General features: G+C 49.0%; 6 protein-coding genes; 3 read left to right on the forward strand and 3 right to left on the reverse strand.

The window, feature by feature from the left end:
• Window positions 1-245: 245 nt before the first annotated feature.
• FFUJ_05886 (uncharacterized protein) lies at window positions 246-1,437 on the forward strand (the record flags this gene model as incomplete). XM_023579148.1 has 3 exons in its annotated part: window positions 246-259; window positions 347-413; window positions 472-1,437. 3 exons carry the CDS (start codon window positions 246-248, stop codon window positions 1,435-1,437), a joined length of 1,047 nt encoding a protein of 348 aa, XP_023432825.1.
• Window positions 1,438-8,905: 7,468 nt separating this feature from the next.
• On the forward strand, window positions 8,906-13,545 carry FFUJ_05887 (related to phytochrome; the record flags this gene model as incomplete). XM_023579149.1 has 2 exons in its annotated part: window positions 8,906-13,039; window positions 13,096-13,545. 2 exons carry the CDS (start codon window positions 8,906-8,908, stop codon window positions 13,543-13,545), a joined length of 4,584 nt encoding a protein of 1,527 aa, XP_023432038.1.
• A 1,317-nt stretch (window positions 13,546-14,862) lies between these two features.
• FFUJ_05888 (probable casein kinase II beta subunit CKB1) lies at window positions 14,863-15,983 on the reverse strand (the record flags this gene model as incomplete). XM_023579151.1 has 3 exons in its annotated part: window positions 14,863-15,068; window positions 15,136-15,730; window positions 15,825-15,983. 3 exons carry the CDS (start codon window positions 15,981-15,983, stop codon window positions 14,863-14,865), a joined length of 960 nt encoding a protein of 319 aa, XP_023432826.1.
• An 851-nt stretch (window positions 15,984-16,834) lies between these two features.
• On the forward strand, window positions 16,835-17,944 carry FFUJ_05889 (uncharacterized protein; the record flags this gene model as incomplete). Its single annotated transcript, XM_023579152.1, has 1 exon — window positions 16,835-17,944. The coding sequence occupies one exon, from the start codon at window positions 16,835-16,837 to the stop codon at window positions 17,942-17,944; it is 1,110 nt and encodes a 369-aa protein (XP_023432039.1).
• Window positions 17,945-17,989: 45 nt separating this feature from the next.
• FFUJ_05890 (uncharacterized protein) lies at window positions 17,990-19,032 on the reverse strand (the record flags this gene model as incomplete). XM_023579153.1 has 2 exons in its annotated part: window positions 17,990-18,800; window positions 18,980-19,032. The coding sequence occupies 2 exons, from the start codon at window positions 19,030-19,032 to the stop codon at window positions 17,990-17,992; spliced, it is 864 nt and encodes a 287-aa protein (XP_023432040.1).
• A 645-nt stretch (window positions 19,033-19,677) lies between these two features.
• FFUJ_05891 (uncharacterized protein) lies at window positions 19,678-21,661 on the reverse strand (the record flags this gene model as incomplete). XM_023579154.1 has 3 exons in its annotated part: window positions 19,678-21,319; window positions 21,400-21,434; window positions 21,518-21,661. 3 exons carry the CDS (start codon window positions 21,659-21,661, stop codon window positions 19,678-19,680), a joined length of 1,821 nt encoding a protein of 606 aa, XP_023432041.1.
• Between the last annotated feature and the right edge of the window lie 528 nt (window positions 21,662-22,189).

Consider the following 22,189-nt stretch of genomic DNA (forward strand, 5'->3'; position numbering starts at 1 on the left):
GGCGGAATGGACCTCGGTGTTCGGGGTGGAAGTGGCGGGGCTGGGTTGCTTTGAGGTTGAGTTAGAGCTTCATGACTGTAATTCAACCTCGTTTAAGTCTCGTATTCTATTGTATCGGCAGAGAAATACAGAGACTCGTTACTCATCAAGTCTGAAGCCTATCGAGACTTCTGTCGGCTTAATTAAAACGCCATCCATTGGGTGCCCTGAGAGCATAGCATAGAAAGGCCCGATACCTCGACATCATGGCAGACAACAGGTACCCAAGAAGCACCCATCATACGAATACTCAATTGCGCATAAGTCAAGTCTAAACTATTACTGACATGTACTACATCTGCCATAGCCGCGTTGATATCATCTTCATCGGTGCTGGCGCCGTTGGTTGCTTCTACGCTTCACGCCTTCATCACGTAACGCACCCAACTTCATGATATCCTGCATAGGTACACTCACTGACCATCATGATAGCCATCCCAAAATATCCACGTCTCTCTCGTGGCTCGCTCTAACTATGCTGCTATTCAAAAAGACGGTGTGAAGCTTCTGACACGAAGCTTTGGTGATTACACCTTCAACCCCGACGCGGCTTTCCCTTCTGTCGATGCTGCTGCTGGCACTTCATCAGGCGCAAAGCGAGACTGGCACTACATCTTCGTGACAACCAAGGCTCTTCCAGATATCAGCGATGACTCTTCCATCATCGAGCCCTTGGTAGGCCCAAAGTCATGTATCGTCCTTATCCAGAATGGTGTCGGTGTAGAGGAGCCCTTCCGCAAACGCTTCCCTAGTAACCCCATCGTCAGCGCTGTTACCGTTGTTAGTGCAGAGCAAACCTCTCCTGGTACTATTCGTCAGAACCGCTGGACGCGTATCAGCATCGGACCTTACACAGATGGTTTAGCCTCGAAGAACTCGGAGCTTGGCCGTCGTGGCACAGAGTCGACTGACGCACTGCGTCGTTGGTGGACAGAGCTGGGTGGTATCAAAGACGTGGATCCCCATGATGAAGTCGGTCTTCAGACTGTGCGGTGGCACAAGCTCTGTATCAACTCGGCCATGAACCCCTCCGCTGTGCTCTCAGGTGGTCGTGGCAATGCCGACATGGTAGCAGATGACGAGCTCCAGCGACATCTACTGGGCGTGATGCACGAGATTCGAGATGCTGTGCCCAGGATCCTCGGCAGACCTTTCCCGGATAGTATGGCCAAACCTGAGAAGATCGTTGAGAGCACAGCCCGCAATAAGGGCGCAAGGCCGAGCATGCTTCTGGACTGGGAGGCAGGCAAGCCCTTAGAGCTTGAGGTGATATTGGGCAATCCTGTGAGGATTGCAAGGGAGAAAGGTGTTGAAATGCCTAGGTTGCAGAGCTTGTATGCGCTTTTAAGGTCAGCGCAGGCCATGAGGAGGAGGGAGCAGACCAAGGGGAAGCTTTGAGCTGCCATCTTGTTCAGAGACGAGTTGCAATATTACATCGTCTATTAAGGCCGAGATAGAGGTTGCGATAAGACATATCCGAATTGCCAACTGTTAGTTATTTATCCATTACAAGTTCTATTTCGTTGCCATACAAATCGCTCTCTTCTCATGATTCCAACGTCGGCGATGAAATCACTTCCCTTTTTTCTGAACGAGTGCACATCTTGAATTGAATTCATGTGATAAGTTCCATGCAGTAGGAAGGACACAGGCTGGTAACGTCCTTGATGTTGAATCGTGTGTCAACGTGCTCAGCATAGTCCTGAGTGCCGAAAACGAACATTGAGTATTACGATTACGACATGGAAGAGCATATAAGATTGTTAAACCAGGCTCCCAATGAAATGCGAGGCCTTTCAAGCCAATACCCGATACTGCTCTTTCTCTCTTTCTCTCCGGTATTGCATCTTGACTCTCCGGCCTTAATACCAGCGGTTCCCTGCTTCAAATCATGGTATACGACCGTGATAAACCATCTTATTTTTCATCTGGATATAGTCTTGATGGATCAGTTACTCTTCATTTCATGAACCGTCTTTTATCAACACTCGCAGAGTCACCAAAGATTGTAGGGCACTGATCTCTTAGCCACTCACCACCAATCCACAGGAATACTCATCGTAATTTGACATATCATATATTTTATTTGAGCTCAATAGTATTATAGAACAAGATCATATGTTCAGTCACTGCAAACCGATCACAGCTAAACTTTTTTGGCTCCAAGCTCTGTGTGTCATCTCCCTGGACCTCGTCTTACCAAGCTGTTTGTTGGCTATTATGACCCAAATAGTATCTTCAGGGAACCAGATATCTCATGGGAAAACTCAAATTCGAAGTTTCACTGCGAAACCTTATCATTCGGTGCATCGAAAAAAAGGAACATGTAACAGAACCGATATGGACAAAGGAATGGACTCGCGTCTCTCCTGGATACGGTCCCTGTGCAATAAGAACGGCAAAAACTGACGAAGAACAGGAAACCACCAATACAGTGACGATCCAATTCTAGTAGCTGCCAAGGCATCAGGTGTTACTCTTGGTGCAGGGAGTTGCATCACTGTCCAACAATTAACTAAACATGGCCCTGACCAGATTATCTCGACAGCATTGAGACGAATCACTGGCACAACATTGCAATTCGGTATCTTGCCATGTCTCATATATCTGTTCAGTGGTCCTGCACTTCTGTCTGTCCATTACTAAACTCATCTGGGTGTCTTACAGCGCACTGTAGGTCTCTGAAGGGTACCTGTTTGAAAGACCGGGTACAGATCATTTCAGGATCCCCTGCATTGAGTGGAGGTATTTGTCTAATAGATAAACTTCTTCATTGATTGTGCTTAGCTATGTCTCTAATAGTGTATTCTTGTATGGTGAACCAAATCCCTTGAAAAAGGAGATCCATTGTCAAAGGGGGAAAATCACAAAATTGGTATAGCAGAGACATTTAGAGGGAATTCAGAGCTTGCTTATCAGAAAAAATATCCCCAATATTATTGTGAGTCTTTAATCATGTCGTAGCTGGCTTATTGCCTTTATTCGAGGTCCTAGTTCTGGCATGGACGATCAAATACTGCATGGACGTCACATGGGTTCACTACGTAAGTGTTTATATTTAGAAAACAAATAAGATCTGATAAGATATGCGCAGATCATTAGAGATTACCACAGATTAGTCGGTCTTAGATTACTCCATGACCGGCGACACCCCTGTTGAAGTTCTCGGGTTGGCTAACATCAAGGCTGGGTGATATCTTGTAAATCTTGTATTATGCCGTTCAGCTGCTATGCCATCGAGTACACGAGGCCTACAAGTCGAATGACGGTCCACTGACCAGAATTTTAATTTCAAATCCTCTTGTTCCTCCCTATCATTGAACGCTACAAGGTTCCTCAGTGGGCGCAGACGATAGTGGCTACTCATCTTCATTGGCTTCAAGGGAGCGCCTTCAACCAAGCGGTGCTTGTACCGAAGGAGTGTAGGATGGAAAGTGGATAAGGGTGGCTGGATATTTGACGGTAATCCTTCTGTCTATCCTCCAGTTGTATGTATATATATGTACGCATGTCGTATGTCGTATGTCACGCTGATGAGGTGGCACCAGAGTGAGGCGGTTACCCGTGGTTGCAAATGAACATGAAACACACAAGATACTTCTTCTCCCGCCCTGTTTTCTCGAAGTCATGCCCCTTAGTACAGCTCAGCTACGGCACAGTTGTATTAAAGTGATCCCTTAACCACCTTTCCAGCAGCTTCACCGTCCTACTTTAGACCGCCGGCGTTCAGGACTGGGGCCTCTGTAGCCAAAAAGAAGTATTCCCAACTTGCCCCCTAACCCATCCTCCCATAACTTTCAAGGAGCTGAAGCTGAGATAAGTATTGGCGATTAGCCAGGATAAGCTCGATAAAGCTACACGTTTCGAGTTCCGTGGATCGACCAATCCAGATAGAGAAAGCTCGGCCGACCAATGATCTTCAAATATGACACTACGCAACTAACCATGCATAACATGTATAGCTAAGAATAACCATGGGATCACACTCTTGCGGCTTGGGCTTTCGCTTGTTCTCGAACGTTGTTGTACCGTCAAAGCTGTCATATCTCACAATCTCCATCTTAACTGATCTGGAGCTTGGACGATTTCGTGGCATAACCTAACCCACTCACTTAACCATTAGGCCTTTTTGCTCTGTTCGAGACTGGGATATCCATGGATGAAAATTGCCAGCTCGTTTACTAGCCATATTCCTATATTGAGCTAGACATGGTTATATTTGCTTGGCATGGCTATCTTCGATGCCAGAACTTCGTGTCTACTGTGGATAGTGATAGCTACCGAATAGGCTAAGCAAGCATAGTTCCTGGTGGTCTATCTTGATTTCCCGTTTCCATTGTCGTACTTGAAGAATCGGCTTGAATAGACGTCAAATCATCACGTCCAAGAGGAGGGTCCTGGCTGTATGGAAACGTCCATAACTAGGATCGTTAGTAGGGACGACTTGAGTGGCAGCTTATTGCTAATTTTACGCGTTTACACGCAATTCTCAAAAATATATTCGATAATATAGACTGACTACTTTAGCCCTATGGGTAAGAAGTGATGGATCTCCCATGTCCCAAGGGTAGAGTCTTAAGAGAGCTCGCCAAATCGATACGCGATTACAGGGTATGTTGAGAATCATATCGACAAGCAACATGCACGGCTGTCAAAGAATGGCCAAAAGCCTTGATAACAAAGCGGTAGCAGCTGATGGTCTTTATCCTCTTTGAAATACAAGGCCAGGGATATTCATTGACCACACAACACATGATGGAATAGCAATCCAAAGCTTGACACGATTTTGATCTCATAGTAGCCGAGAGCTTTGTATAGGGAGACCGAGGCAACGGAGCAAGTGGTTCACTTGAGTAAAATAAAAAGTCCCGTCAAGAGGCAACTGGCAACTTCTATAGATATCAGGCTGCTTATGAATCCCGAAACCTAATGTAAAATCTTGGTGATCTTGAATAGCAGCATTGTGTGTCGTTGAGCGTTCTCCAAATTTTATGCGGGGTTAAGCCGTTAATTTGAAGGTATATCACAATAAACGACTAAACGGTTTAAGCTTTTGTAGATTCAGGGTCTTGACAACGGTATTTTGAGTTTGTTAATCGCCTAGCATAGTGTATATGTGTGTAGGGGGAGTTCAACCAATATTCTCTTCAACGCTTGGGAGGTTCGGAGCCTCTGCCTAGGTTTTCACTGTGAGAGCTTTCCATCCAATAGAACATCTGCATGCTCTCGCACTGTCTTAGCGTCGGGGAGCTTATTTTGGCGTCTCTATGACACGGCCTGGAATGGGTTCCCTCACGAGCAGGGGTCAGGCGAGAGCCTCTCGAGATCTGATCTAAGGATAAAGGCAATCTGCTGTACCTAGCCTAAGAATTCGGCCTTCTAGCACGGATGGCACTCTATGATTTGAGCTTTGCAAAGCCAGGCAAAATCAGAGATTTTATTTTGTGGATATATATCAGACCAGTCTCTCGTCCAGCCTTTGAATGAAGTTCCGCGCGTGGTTCAGAATCGGGACTGGCTGCCCCTCATGTCGAACGGATGCCCGTTCCCATTAGGTGTTACCCTTCGGAGCACCTCCGGAACGGTGTTTGGTCTTGGCACTGGGATCCTCCGTGCATGCAGCCTAAACTGATGGTAGTTAGTGAAATGAAATGATCAGAAAGGGGACCTCGTAGATAGACAGGCGGTAACGCGGACACGAGAAATCCCCGAATGTCAGTGTCAACTTAGATGTCAAAGGCCTATTGTCATAAATGGCCCACATGGTAGAGATATTTCTCGGCGGCCTACAGTCACCACAACTGAATGTACTAGGTAGAAATGCGATAGATGTGGAGGTTATGTTACCTACTTAGGGGATCCGACGACATATTTGCCCAGTGGAGATAAGGTATTTGTAGCTCCGAAGAACATTGCTAATTCTGTCGAACTTGGTTCCTCGGAAAAATCATTTCCTCTCCAAGAAAATAACCAGTCCCCTTGACAGTTGAAGTTTGAAAGCAAACTTGGACTGTACGCTGGATGACGGAACCTGAAATGTCGGATTATTAAACCAGGTGGATCAAGGATTGCAACGCCACTATGGCTGGCACGACAAGATCTGCGTTCAATGAGATGATTGTCATGATCCCAATTCACTCCACGAGTTCTGATTCGCCAGACCACCCATGCACGTCCCCAAATCCGGAGAGGATGCACCGCACCGGCTTGAATGATGTCACGATCGTATGTGGCGCCCCAACTGTTTAAGACCTCAGGGCTGAGAAGCCTGGGTATCGAACATGGATAAACGACTCTTACAGATGTTACATGTCTCGTTGTAGCTTGTGGCACAAATGCCGAGCTTGGCTGCCATTGCACCAGTGGTGTTTGAGGATACTGAGATGCGGTTATTTAATAGTGTGCACGATTTGTCCAAGACCCTTGTAAAAAAGATCGGCGAGGGGCTCGTAAACTTTGCCTCTCTCACCTGATTACAGGAGTACCTATGAGCAGAGTAAGTGGCAGACGGGTAAGGGTCAGGAAGCGCCATACACTATGGTGCCCTGAACCAGGACCTGGCACAGATGAGGGGTCCAATTGCTTCCTGGGATCATTCTTCAGGCTAGCAAAGCACCTACGGGCTGACTGGTAGGCCCTCTTGGTCCTGGAAAAGCCTAGGCCGTCCTGATCGCCGATTCACGACATGGTGCATTGTCAAGCGGTCTGGCTGATCTGTCTGTAATCCCTGTTTCACGATCTGGGAATGCCATCAGCATTTGAATAGGCGGACGATACATATCTGACATGATGCGGCTGTCAGGGGAAAGGAGCGTTTTATGCCAGCTGGTACTGAAGACGGCAACACGCAACGGTCGGCTCCAAGGTCCTCGATCCCCGTCAAAGTGAATGATTCGCCGCATCTCGGACAACCCCTAGCTCGTACTGTAGAACAATGACAACTGCAGTATGGAGTATGGTAGTGTACTTTCAAATTAGCGCACGGGTTTCAATGTTGGATTATCTCCCGTGAATGGCCAGCCTACCTATGATGCTATGATGCTACATATAGGTACGTGTACAGCCATCAGGCTGATAAGAGTCAAGACTTATCGTTAGGGTTGTGTACTCCGTATTTTTGTGTTAAATCAATAGGTTTCTCTGAACACTTTCCGATCTCGCTTCGCTGTGCCTGAGAAGCCTGCAGAGGATCAAGGCAAGGCTGTGGATGCGAAGTTATCAAAAACGATGATCAGTAAGCCCAAACTGAGCCAAAAGGCCCCGTTAAAAAGGTCATGGGGCAATCTTTGAAGACTGGAGCCAAAATGGCAGAACCCTTGCTCGATGGCGGGGCTTGTTTCTCCAAGTTGCCGCTGGTTTCATAGAGGGGAGGGCACAATTATAAGAGCGAGAATGCCGTAAAAAGCTCGTTCTTCCATAGTGACACTGTACGGTTCCTCCCCTGGCTGCTGGAATCTATGGTTTCGTGGTGGAGGGTTGTTTCGGGTTCGAAAGGTCTTGGGGTCATCGAAAGCACCAAATTATTCACCACGAGACCCTTTCATCAATGGCGAGAGCTGATTTATCTACAATAGACAACAACCTCAGACAGAAGGCAATGGAAGAAGGTATCTACTATGAGCTCAATCGTGAAAAGTGCATCTGCAGTGCATCGTGGGCCCGAGTGGGAACCTGAAGGCCTAGACCTGGACCAGGACCTGGCTGGGCCTGAGCCTGGGATGACGGATATAATGGGATTTTCAAGGGATAAAGATGGGATTCTGAATAGTCTTGGCAATGCAATGCAGTGTTTCGCTGAGCGAGAGTGGGAAAATGGACAAGATCGACGGAGCTACTGAGGCAGATGAGCAAGCCATAGGTTGGTTGGTGGGGATCCATTGGAAGTCCTGAGGTGGGCTGTCCTTGTCCTTACCTTGCCCGTCTAGGGTACTGCTAGACTGCTTCATGCCCTGTGCTGCCCCTGGGGCGCCCATTCTCACTTGATCCTCAGCGCTGTGGCCACTGGACTGCTTGACTGCCCGGGCTGGCTCCTCTCCGGTAGGTGCCAATAGTGAGGGGTCACACTGTACTGTGCTGTGCTGTGCTGCATCGAAACTCGCCACCTCCACACAATCAACCAACAACCTACAAGCAACCTTTTGTCCTGTGCCAAAACCTCCCCCCCAGCCAGAAGCTGCCACCTCGGGCTGGCAAATTAATATTCTCCTCGCCCTTGAAATTCGCCTCACCTTCTTCTCGATTTTCCTTACCTCGTCATTTGGACTGGTATTACGTATCAATCGATAAATCAATCGCCTGAACAGTCAGAGCCTTCGTCACTCCTTCCGCATTGGGATACGCCATCGCAGCCCTTTTGCCATCTACCGCGCCTATTTTCTATCTGCCCGTCTACCGTGATAGCTCCGTTTCGTTTCATACGCCTTGTCTGGTCTGGTCTGTCTGTTCTATCGAGGGCAGTTCGAAGTCTGAACCCCTGTTTGGCATCGAATTGGATGGGAGCCCCGTCACTTCCACTTGGATCTTGCTCCTCCTATCAACACTACCCTACCTGGTACTCTATCATTGTGCATGTAGCTCCCGCGCTGCTCCTTCTGGCAAACAACCTATCAACCACGATCACGACAACTCCACGGACGATTTTTCACTTCACCTGGGCTACCCCAATCGTTCGATCTCACGAGATCATCCTAGGCTGTCACCCTAACATTCTTACGATATCGGTTATAACGGGAATGCACGACGCTACTTTGTAGGACCGCCCTAACCTCTCCCTCGAGCATTCTCTTCCCACCCTCTTTTGCCTCTCGGCTTTCATCCTTCAGCATCCGCTTCGCAACTGTTAGGTTAGCGATCAGACAGCATCGCCATGGATGCGCCTCACGAGAAGGACGACCAGGACGTCAACCAAGCCCAGCCAGAGCAGGAACAACGGGAGCAGGAACACGACCCCTCGTCTACGTCTCCTCCAACCTATACTTCTTACCCTCCTCCCCCACAGTCTTCGACAGCATCTTCGTCAACATTCAGGCCCATGGGCCAAGACTTGCCAAATTTGCGAACAAGTCCTTCCGACGCAACTCCAACACGCACGACTCGGGCTGCCTCATCTGCTGCTCCTAGCGAGCAGAATAGTATTGCAAACTCGGACCCACCGTTTTCTCCTTGGAGTGTTGGATCAGACAAGCAATTAGGATATCACTCTGCTGCTTCAGATATTTCTGGAGATCGAGTCTTTCCTATACGATCCGTTATAAGCGTCGACCCCAACTCTAGTAAGATCGCCAGTGAGGATTATTTCCCGGCTTTGCCTGAGCGCGATGGTCGAAGCATTCCTGTCCATGTTCCAGGTGCTCCTCGAGCTGACACAGGGCCAGATCTGAGACGGTCAGACACTGTCCCAGCTAATTACCATTCACGAGCCCACAGTGAGCGCATCGATGCCCTTATGCGGAGGAAGAACACAATGAGCGGTCCAATGTCCAGTATTCAACTAGACGCAAACCGCCATGGAAGCAGTACAACCCCACTTCAGCTCGATATCTCCACTTCCGACAATGAAACAGAAACAGAAGAATCCGGGCCAATGGGTCACAGCGCACCTGCAGCTGTACACTCTGGACACGAGGCCGATGTGTCTTCTGTGGGACAATCGAGTTCTGACGTCCCCCTTATCACCTCTCGCTTCACCCATGTTGTAACCGATGATGGCCATGCAGTTATCACAGGTCGCAATGGAGTCCTTCAGCGCTGCGAAGATGAACCGATCCATACTCCTGGTGCGATTCAAACATTCGGCGCTCTCGTTGCGCTCCGTGAAGAGAATGATGGCTGTTTCGTCGCTCGGTACATTAGCGAAAACTCCGAGCGAATGCTGGGCTACACCCCCAAGCAACTATTTCAACTCAAAAGCTTCTTGGACATCTTGACGGAGGAACAGCAGGATAATCTTCTTGACCACATCGATTTCATTCGTGACGAAGATGCGGATCCAGCCGTTAACGGGCCTGAAGTTTTTAGTTTGTCGATTCGGTCCCCTAAGCGCAAAAGCACAAAACTCTGGTGCGCTATTCACATAAACCCGGCACATCCTGATTTAATCATTTGCGAATTCGAGCTGGACGATGACACTGAATATCCTCTACGGCCTGTTGATGAGTTGACGCCCGATACCCCACACGACACCCTCCAGTCAAATCCCACACTGGAAGAAATCGAAGAGAGCACAGAGGTCCTCAGCAAACCCTTGCGGATATTGAGAAGTGCGAGAAAGAGGCGGGGTGAGCAAGGTGCCATGCAAGTCTTTGATATCATGTCCCAGGTTCAAGAGCAGCTCTCCTCAGCTCCTAATTTGGAAGCGTTCCTGAAAATTCTTGTGGGCATAGTCAAAGAATTGACTGGCTTCCACCGTGTCATGATCTACCAGTTCGACTCTTCCTTCAATGGCAAGGTCGTAACAGAACTTGTCGACACATCAATGACAAGAGATTTGTATAAAGGCCTCCACTTTCCCGCATCAGACATTCCGCGACAAGCTCGCGACTTATACAAACTCAACAAGGTCAGGTTGCTTTACGACCGGGACCAAGACACCTCCAGAATAGTTTGCAGGACTAAGGAAGACCTGGAAGTGCCTCTAGACATGAGCCATTCTTACTTGCGAGCCATGTCCCCTATCCATATTAAATATCTCAAAAACATGGCAGTGAGATCGTCCATGTCGATATCAATTAATGCTTTCAACGAGCTATGGGGCCTTATTTCTTGCCACTCATATGGTAATCACGGCATGCGTGTGTCTTTTCCAATTCGGAAGATGTGTCGCCTTGTTGGTGATACCGCGTCCAGAAATATCGAGAGACTATCTTATGCTTCGCGGCTGCAGGCTCGCAAGCTGATCAACACTGCACCTACAGACAAAAATCCTTCCGGATACATTATTGCGTCTTCGGAGGATCTTTTGAAGCTGTTCGATGCCGATTTTGGACTGCTATCTATCAAGGGCGAGACCAAAATCATGGGTCTTGTGGAACAAAGCCAGGAAGCCCTCGCGATGCTGGAATACCTACGGATGCGCCAACTTACCTCTGTCGTTGCATCGCAGGACGTCAAAGAAGATTTCCCCGACCTGCGATATCCACCTGGTTTCCAAGTTGTAGCTGGTCTACTCTATGTACCCCTCAGCGTTGGTGGCAACGACTTCATCGTCTTCTTCCGGAAGGGCCAGATTAAAGAAGTCAAGTGGGCCGGCAACCCCTACCAAAAGTTTGTTCGAGAGGGCACTGCTGGCTACTTGGAACCAAGAAAGAGCTTCAAAACGTGGAACGAAACTGTTGTCGGCAAGTGCCGAGAATGGAATGAGGAACAGGTCGAGACTGCAGCCGTGCTCTGTCTCGTCTACGGTAAATTCATTGAGGTCTGGAGGCAAAAAGAAATGGCTCTTCAAAACAGCAAGTTAACTCAGTTGTTGCTTGCTAATTCTGCCCATGAGGTCCGGACACCTCTTAATGCCATTATCAACTACCTGGAAATAGCCCTGGAAGGTAGTCTCGATCAAGAAACCCGAGATAACCTGGCGAGATCTCATTCCGCCTCTAAGTCTTTGATCTATGTCATCAACGACTTGTTAGACTTGACCAAGACTGAGGAAGGACAGAACTTGGTCAAGGATGAGGTTTTTGATCTTGCCAGCTGTATTAGAGAAGCGACAGGTCCATTCCTGAATGATGCCAAACGAAAAGGGATTCATTACACCGTTATTCAGCATCCTGGGCTTCCACAATTTGTGCATGGCGATGAACGACGAATCCGCCAAGCACTATCGAATGTCACTGCGAACGCGGTGGCCCATACGCACAGCGGCCACGTAAAGGTGGAAGTCTTTGTGTCAGAAGTCAAAGATCGACAGGCAGTGGTGGATTTTGTAATTGAGGACTCTGGGATTGGCATGAGTGCCAGCCAATTGGACACCTTGTTCCGTGACCTTGAACAGGTCAGCTCAGAGGAAGCGCCTATGTCGGGCACGAAGCTGGAGGAGATGCCTCGCGAAATGCGAACATTGGGACTCGGTCTTGCTGTTGTTGCCCGCATTGTTCGAAACATGGATGGGCAGCTTCGCCTCAAGTCGGAGGTTGGCCAAGGCTCAAGATTCGTGGTTCAGCTTCCATTCCTTCTTTCCAATGAGTGTCCAAGCTCACAAGGAAACGAAAACATCACTAAGAGTAGTCGGACAAACAAGTCGACAAACAGTGCAGAGTCTGCCAATACTGCAACATCTGCTCCTCTTTCTTTGACAGCTGCTCCAGAAGGAGAGATCACACTCGTTGAGAGGGTTAGCTCCATGACTTCAGCTGTCGAAGGAGGCGATGCATCAGTGAAGGGAAGCCGAGCAAGCCAAAGAAGTATGAGTAGCCATGGCAGCCGTGGCAGCCATCAAAGTGACGCCGATCGACTCATTGATGCGATCTCGACGCCCCTATCTCTGAACGACAGGGAAGGCGGTGAGTATCCTCTTCCTGGTAGTGTAAATTCAGGAGGGACCTCCATGCGGCCCACGTCCCGCGGAGCTGTCAGCCTCAGTGGCCGATCTGTGAGTCCTCCCCGGAGCCCTGTAGTAACCAAACCACATAGCGAGCCTGGAAGCGCAGGGGTGGTGGATTCAAAAACTCCGATTCGCGCTGTCAAGATTCCAGACGAGTACAGCGATGTGCCTCAAAGACCACAGCCCAACGAACATTCCCGTGTCCTTTTTGAGATGAAGGGAAACGATCGCCCCGTGACAAAGGCTGCGACAGAGAGTGTCACAAGCGGAGGAACTCAGATGACTGAGGCACAACATCTGGAGGTCCTTGTGGCCGAGGACGACCCAATCAACATGAAGATTTTGAGGAAGCGTTTGGAGCGAGTCGGCCATGGTGTGCATCATACTGTCAATGGCGAAGACTGTGCTGCAGCGTATCGCGAACGATCAAAGGAGTTTGACGTGGTCTTGATGGATATGCAAGTAAGTCGTTCTTCTTAAGTCTTTCCCACATAATTTACGTTACTAACATAAATAAGATGCCAATTGTCGATGGACTCACAAGTACGAAAATGATCAGGTCAATGGAGGCATCCGCGGAGCATCAAGGCCATTCGTCGTTGGCTAATTCAAATTATCGCATACCGATTTTCGCGGTTTCGGCTTCTCTTGTTGAGCGCGAGAAGCAGACCTACGTCGATGCCGGGTTTGATGGCTGGATCCTCAAGCCGATCGATTTCAAACGTCTCAACACTTTGCTTGCCGGTATTTCTGATGAGGAGGTCCGCAAGTCTTGCCTATACGAACCAGGTCAGTGGGAACGTGGAGGTTGGTTTCTTCCAAGGGCCGTTCTTGGTGGTTCAGTGACTAGCGACGAGACGACACCCAAGGCCGAACCTGATTCCAAAAATAAAGACATAGGCAACACAGTAGCTGCCGAGAAGGCCAAGGCTGAGGGCGATGCTATTGAGCCTGCGCCCAGTACTTGAGACGCCAGTACTTGCACCAGCAAACAAGTCGTTGGCCGACGACAGCTCCAGGGTGATGTAAAGCTCTCCCCATCTTCTGCTTTCATATACGAAGGGGCCTCCTCAAAAAAAAAAAACCAGCAATTCCTCTCGAGTCTTTTGACATCTTCGATACATACCCTCACATGCCATTTGACCGTGGCTGCTAGTTTTGTTCTATCGTTCTTTTTTCTTTAGCTTCATTTTCGCTTTTCTTTTTGGCTTCAAAGGTTTTAGCCCACGGGATACACGCACTGTACACGATAGATATGATGGGAATGGAAATGGGCAACAAGGCGTTAGGAGCTTTCAGGCGTTGAAGTACGCTTCACCATCGCAACGCTGTTTGATGTCGCAGGCTGTCCTTTCCGTGCAAGCAGAAAAGTCCTTGTACGAGGAAGACACTCATAATCGCTGGCAGTCTACCACTTTGTTTTTGTTTGATTTTTATTTCACTCTTCCCTTTTGTTAGCATAGAACGGACGAGAGACGAGGACCATGATGTATACGATAGCATGGGTCAAGGACGGGGTGTTTGGTGATGGGAAAGGTTTTTGTTTTATTACTTGTTTCTTGATCGATCTCTGCTTCTGCTCTGCAAAAACAAGAGCATTGAGCTTACTCACGGTGAGGGGGGGATTTCTAGCATAGCTATCCTGCGAGGGGTCACGGTCGCATGAGGATGGAGTACAACACCACGCCGCAGGTCTGGCGACTTGGTAGTGGTTGGAGGAGGAGGAGGAGGAGGAGGGAGGGGAAAGGCATCAGGAGTAACAGCATGTATATGCCTATCCATAGAACTCATGCCTAATGCCTATGAAGGAAAACACAACATAACTTGGATGGTTCGAATGGGCGAGAGCACCACATAACCCCTGAGATGTCAACAAGTAATAATGTGCCGAGCTTAAGCATAAATATCACTAAGTTCTTCAAGTCATGAGTTGATTGAATCCTGAGAGTTGTCATAAATGTGCATTTGATGTGTATTTTCCATAACCTACCTATCAAACGTTCAACGCCGTCTATGCATTAATCCTGCAAAGCAAAATCCCAATGATACCCTTCCTCCCACCCCGTGACACCATCATGCTTAACCCTTCCTAAAGCGTCTCCAGTGCGTCTACGCCTTGTTCCTATGATGCAGCCATTAGGCATTTTTGCCATATATCTAGGTAGTCTGATGTCGAAAGTTTCCGCTGAAGAAAATATTGGAATCTTTCATTGGCAGTCCTAACATCTACCGGGTCTGGAGTCGCGAAGGGGCATGTATGAGACCGGCCGGATGCGCCCGTCACTCTACAGCTCGGATTCAGCTCCATTAGTGGACAGAGCCATGGGGCTACCATTGTTGTTCTGCCTCTGGCGAAGGCGAGCGTTTCCAGGAGGGCGTCGACGAACCATAACTCTGCCATTCACACCAGCTTGACCGCTGTTCTCGTCGTCATCCTCCGAGTCAGGGTTCTGTTCTGCGTAGAGACGGGCTTCATCGAGCTCGTTGATATCTGTGGGGCGGTTCACGGAGCCACTGCATCCTGGGCCCAGAGCGGGCTCTCTCAGAAACGCGGAAACCATAAATGCGAGGCTCGTATATATGCTCACGACCTAGACCAGGGCCAATATTCTTTGCGTACATGCCGTTGATGAGACCATCGCCTTCGTTAACACGAGAGCTCGTGGATGACAGCACTTCGATGCCGCGCTTAGTAAGGTCATATTCTGGGAAAGTAAGGAGAAAGAGGGAGCCGAAAGTACGACCAAAGAAGGCGCCGTCGACAGTTTGGAAACGGCTGTTGGGCGGGACGTAAACGTCTAAACATGATGGGCAGAAGAGCTTAACCGTGTCCTCGCCAGGGATATCGGAGAGGCCGACAGGCAGAGTGCGAGCTTGGTCACAGTTTGTCCTGGGACAGCAGCCAAAATGGCCTAGCTCGTACTTTTCACTCATCTGCTGGATGCCAGCCCTGGAGCAGATAAAGCGTTGGTGGATGAGGCCGTACAGCATCTCGGCAGAGGATTCGATGACGGACAAGTCGCTGGCCATGCGGTGATGCCTCCGCTCGCTGGCTGCTCTAGTCAAGCGTTCTGGGTCTGACTCGTTCTCATCCTCTTCCTCCTCCTCTTCCTCCTCTTCCTCGTCGTCCTCTGGTTCCACATCCAGGATCATCTGTGAGACAGGGGTACAACGTTAGCAATTCTGGGTCCTTTGAGAGAGAGAAAACTGCAAACGTCGACGCGCCTGCGAGACAAGATAAACATACCTCCAATGCTTCCTTGTACATGGCAACCTGGGACTGCAGGCCAGTCAGGTTGAAGTCATCCTCGATAAACTCCTCCGAGACTTCGGCAAAGTATTCATGGCCGAGAAGAGAGCAGAAACTGGATATCCAGGACTCGGGGACGCCCGAAGAGGTCGACATGGTGTCGCTATCGTGGTCGTCTATTTTGTTGTCGAGGGGCAACGAGTACCAGTTGACAAGGCTGGGCCAAGGGATTGCGCTCGGTAGCGGTATGGTATAAAACGAATCGCAATGGAGAGGCGAGAATAATTACAGATGTTGTGAGGGCGTTGAAGTGCTGTGCTTAAGGGCGCGGTATCGATATGATAGCTGTAAAGCTACCTCGAGGCGGGGTGATGGATGTTGGTGAGTATTTTGAGGGGCGCAGATATCGCGAGCCACGGGCACAAAGCACCCACTACACCTAGCCTACCTAACCTACAGTGGAGGGCATGCGCGCTCGACGCTAAAGTCGATCGACGTTGGTGGGGATGTGCCCGCTATTATGGGATCCGTACCTAGTAGGTGAGGTATGTGTGATTTCACAAACAAAACAAGAGCAGTGGTTAATGCATCAAAAATCAGTGCATTTCCGATAATATACAGTAAATGGATAACGTTGCAATGAAACTTGGATTATATGACTGAACAGCCATTTCCTCTCTCGTCGATTGCGCCAGGACGAAGAGTTTTGGTGCAACAGAAATAGAAGGATCTAACTATTAATGCTTGGTTTCCACTTCTATCTAACGGTACCTGCTTCGGGACAGGGTTTTGCCGCTTCCGATACATAGATCTCGCCTCTCATATTCAAGATTCCTCGATAGATGGTGGTAAAAGTGACACCCAACACAACCAAATGCATTAGATGAATGCAGGGCATAACGTCGATCTATTCTCAAATGGAACTACAAAAAATACATACTATGGCAAGCTCTTCTCATTACTAAGTCATTGTACAAGAACCTCTTCCCATCGGAAATAGAGAAATCATGAGCAAAGCTCTATCTACCTTCTCACCATGGAGTCGGCATATATCAAAGACGGCTCCATTATGCCGATATTTCAGTCAGACATTATCACCAAGAAAGGGGATACCAAGAAAGGGAATACCGAGACTGGTAGCAGTAGCCGAGGAATATACCACCACTGAAGCATTTCGCACGCGATCATTTGAACTCGAGAAGCCTGTCGTCTTCGCCAAAGACCAGGGCTCACCGGCTGCCAATCTACCTGCACTGGAGAACTGGTTCATGGACGAGGAAGAACCACACCACACAGCCAACACAAAAACTCCACGGCAGCCTTTATCACGGCACTTCCGGCGCTTTCGCAATCCCATGGTCACTTATGAGATTTACGCTCCGTCTCAGAAGCAGAAGGACAGCCTCATCATGTTTCGGGATTCTCTTGACCGAGATATCCATGATGATCCCATTGTGAGGAATTGGGACAACTGTTTCAACCAGGAGGCTGTGGTTGACGGTGTCGTCGACGCAACCGTCAACAACATAGCCAACAGGGACTTCTATCGATTCACTGCACCTCTCCGTCTTTTCAATAAGATATACCACTTCAACAAAGTCTTGCTGAGTATGGGGCTCCCGAGAATATCACTATATATTGCTCAGTGCCCCATAGAGAATCTCCCCAAGGAGCTCCAGGATGACCTTCCCACGCCAAAAATCCTCAAATCCGTTGGAAAGGGAGACATATATGCTACTAGCATATGGCTCGGCCTAGTGCCGACGTACACACCTCTACACCGAGATCCAAACCCCAACTTCTTCTGCCAGCTTTCCGGGGACAAGGTTCTCAGGCTCATGCTACCAAAGGCGGGGCAGGCACTATTCGGCGAAATACAGGCTAAAATGGAAAAGACAGACAATGGTCGGTTACGAACGGAGGACATGATGCAGGGCGAGGAACGGGAAAAGCTGCATGATGCTGTTTGGGGCGACAATGAAGCACCAGCAGGGCTTTTTGAGGTTGTGCTGGAGCCTGGCGACTCTATGTTCATCCCTTCGGGCTATTGGCATTCTGTCAAGAGCGTGGGATGGGATGGAGAAGTGAACTGCTCAGCCAACTGGTGGTTTCGATGATGCAGCCACATATATAGCGGTATCGCAAACTTCTTGTACATTATATCAGCCTTTACGAACAGGTCTACAGATGACCCAATTGAGATACCCGCACGGCCAGAGGTGCATCTCACTACCGCTCTTGACCTCCCATTTGCTCGTGTCTGCACCACAAGACCGCAACAAAGTCTCAACTTCTTCGGGCGTTCTTGTCCGCAGCGCTGAGATATATCCATCAAACATGAGAACGAACGGTAGAATAGGGATCAAGCACGAGAAGATGAATGTTGCAGGTGATCGCCACTTGAGCGCGAAGAATGGAGCACTGAAGAATGCGCCAATGCCTAGGAACGTGACCGCCAACACGCTCGCAAAGGAGCGATCTTGTAGTTCGAAGATGGCAAGTCCCTCGCTTGTCTCGACAGTATCTCGCAGGATGTCCTTGGCCAAGTCATCGTCAAAATGATGAAACGCCAGGTTGAACAGTCTGAAAGGCTTCGTTCCATCTTCTCTCTTGACAAGATACTCCGGAGCAGACGACGCATCGACAGAGTTGCGTTCATAGGTCAACATCGGATTCTTCTGGGCAACCTGTTCCCAGGCTTCGACATTTGGGTGCAAGTCCGTAAGGATAAAGCGAACAGGATCCGATCCTTGAGACTGAAGGTGCGCGTTGACGGTGCGAGCTATCGAGGGCGTGGGTCCACCGCCGCCGGCACAGAAATCGATGTAAGCATAATCGGGTAGAGACGTGTTGAGCTGCTTGATCAGGACTTGGGCACTGAGACTCGCGGGAGATTGGGACTGGAGAGGCGTGTTGGAGAGCCAGGCGCGTGTGAGGCCATCTTGGACGCGAGCGCGAAGAAAGGCGGGAAACCTGATGCCTTGTCAGTACTATTGACGCTGCTATAGCAGCTGCAAGTTGGCCTAGTATCCTGAAGCTGCTTGTTGCGGGCTTGGGCAGTTGAAGCTCAAGAGTAGAGCATGGATGGATGGATATTGGGGTTGACGGAGCTCTAGAGCTGGTGGAGCTTGACTTGGTGTCCAAGTACGTACCAAGTTTGATCGTCAATCTCAAAGAGATGGAACCGAGGAACAAGAGGAGCCATTTTCTATGGTGAAAAGCTCCGCTCTCTATCCAATTGACCGGTTCACTTGTTGTTAGGTAGCAGTTGATGTAGGAGTTGTGTGTCTTGGTTCGATAAGATGTGAAACTTGGTCGCCGCGAGTGTTGGCTACCTACTCTAGGTACTAGGTATATCTGGCAAACGATGTCGTCACCAAGGGTAAGTTATTCGCAAAACAAAAATATTCTCAACACATAGGTATTCAACGAGAGTTCAGAGTAGCTCAACTGGCTGAAATATATATGTGTGAATGATTCTTCGAGGAGGAAGTAAAATCGTATTGCAGAAACACCCGATGTTTCTCCTTGTATCATCATGTTTCGTCGTCAACCTCTAAACGCCTCCGTGGAACTTAATACGCGCGGACATTTAGTTCCCATGCACCATCATGGCCAATAATTGACTCACGTCAGCATACCATACCTATCACATATACACAAGTGATTATAATTGCTCAGAGAGGTATGGATGAACCCAATTCATATACATTTAGTCATCTCAGTTTCCTCACTGTAAGTGAATGGTTGATATTACGGTGTAATAACACACAGCTTTGCACTAGTAGCGGTCGTTCCGTGTCAGTGTCAAATTGCATGCAGTTTGTCACGTTCTTGTAGAAGTTATTAACTACTTCGTCAGTGCGTCGGTATAAGGATCAAATCCCATACGACGCTTTGCTTCGCTCCGAGCCCTCCACTGTGTTTCGCCAATCAGCCCTGTGGTTGATGTCTCCTCCAGGAAGAAAGTGAGTATGTGGTCAGGAATAGACAGATGAGATGTCTGCTGAAACTCCTGGAGACTAGCCAGTCGTATCAGCATCTCCATCAGAGATAGAGATGTCGTGATCGCCCCAAATGGCGATCGAGCGACAAAGTTCTCTGTCTCGGCTGCTGTGACTGCTTGTAGAGAGCCCAGTCTATCAGGGCTGTTCAAAGATAGTCTCTTGATTTGATCGACGACATTCGAGTCTAAAGATCTCCTGTCACGAGGCGTACCCGGCTTCGATGTCATACACTTAGGCAGCTCGAGCCTCGTCGAACCTACGGAGTCGGTATCATCGTCTTCCCCAACATCATCTTCGTCATATTCTTCTTCGTACACCTCGAGGGCCATCCACTCCGGATCGAGATGTGACGGAAATCTCCACTTGAAGAAATGCTCGCTTACCGGCACGACATTGCTGTCTTCCAGTACTGGGCGTCCGAGACCCTCTAGAAGTTGCCTGTCGATCTCAGCTTGATCGTCCTCATCACTCGCTGAACTCGTTGTCTCGCTCTTGTCATCGTCCTCGAGTCCTTCAATAAACACACCGACATCATCGGTTTCCTGGTGGGCCGGCAGCGCTTGAGTGTCTCGTTTCAAAAGCAAGACTGGTCTTTGCTCGCTGTCAGTAGCGGAACCAATGTTCAAAATCCTGCCTGTATCTGTGTAAAATATCTTGGACAACTGATGCACAGGAATGGATTCGCGAATGCCTGCTCGAGCAATGTCGTCGTATGGCTGAATATTATGCTCATCATCGTGGAGTCGACCGTCGTCAAGGTCTTCGATAACCTCCAGGTGGTATGCATATTCTCCCCCACTGGTCGATTCAGGAGCTGGAAGGGGAAACTCCTGGTCTTTCAACGGATTCGCACAGTAACCTCGCTTACTGTCAAAGTAGAAGTCTCTGCGGGTTCTACAGATTCGAACTCTTGCCTTGTGTAATACTTCCTGCCACAGTGGCTTCCGCTCCCCATCCCCCAACCCGTACGCAGTCCTGATGCTCGACGTTTCCGAACAGTGACCATTAGTAGAGACTGTGTTGCCTGCAGCTTGACAGGTGGTGTGCGGCTTTAGCGTGGATGCGTGTCCGAGAAAGAGCATGTAGAGTGATAGAGTAAAGACTGGACCAATCTGAACTGGTCTATTTGGATCTTGTGCGAACTGCGTGTCGCCGACGGTGAGTAGTGTGCTGGCCTGCAGCAGTCTGGATGGTGATATGCCAGCGGGTAGAGATGTGGAAAGGCTCTCCCCAGAAGCAGTAATGGCTAACTGCAGTAGCGGGATCTCACGATCGATCCGGTCCAGGAGACCCTTTATAGCGGTGATGATAGCTAGCAGGCTGTCGTGGCTGGCAGATGATGAACGTGCCTGGGCATTGTTACTACTTGAGTTTGAACAGATAGTAGTTGCTGACTCTATGCGACGGCCCAGCGAGACAATGTCCTTATGCAATGATTTCGCAAGGGGAGTTGCTGATTCGAGAAATACATTTCCACGACCTGACCTAGTTGGGATGTGTTAGAATCGGACTAGGAGAAATAGCTCCAACTAGTTGAGCAGTTGATGAGCGAATGGGGTGCTTACTTGAACTCGATCAAGTCTATGGCTGGTGAGATGATCTGCAATGGTGATAGGTTAGGTCTCAAGCGCCTGGTACCCCAGAGTAGTGAGTAACTACTTAGTTTTATGCCTCACGACGCACCTTTATTTTGCTATCAAGCAAGTTTCTTAACGATTTGAGTTCAGCATGGACAGCCTTGTCTTCAACTGACTTGAGGAGTTTGGAACATTGACCGACGGCATACGACGATGTTAGGGCGATGCCGGAGCGAATGGCATATCTCATGGCTTGAACGCCGACTGTTGCAAGGAACTCATCCATGACCAGGACGTTCGTGACTCGCCTTTATCGAATACTGTGTCATGCTGAGAAGCACCGGTAGAAATGTCGATAGAAGAGAAGAGTTCGCGAATTTTAGGTCGAGAGAGTAGACAAGCAAAAGATTGCACGTCCCCTTCTGAGAGTTCCATGTCGCATTGGATTGGTGGCCGTAGCTTGTTAGCAGCGTTATTCACTGCACGTAACCTAATTGACCGCCAACGCATAGGTACCTAGACGGTGTAGGTTTCGGGCACTTACACTGAGTATAGAGGGGCAACGTGTACAGTGTGAGGATTAAAGAGCATGCCCCCGCCATAAGGTGAGGTATGTATGGCACGTGCAGTCCTTGCTTGTGGCTGGTGTCGATGCCCAGCCCATCATCATTAGGCTTGATCTCGCTCAAATGATGGGATGAGTCAGAAGACGAGTCATAAGGCTGAAACTTATACAAACGCATTGTGATACTGACAGATGCTCTGAGTTGTTTGGAAC

The sequence above is a fragment of the Fusarium fujikuroi genome, chromosome FFUJ_chr06 (assembly GCF_900079805.1).
Source record: "Fusarium fujikuroi IMI 58289 draft genome, chromosome FFUJ_chr06".
NCBI lineage: Eukaryota > Fungi > Ascomycota > Sordariomycetes > Hypocreales > Nectriaceae > Fusarium > Fusarium fujikuroi.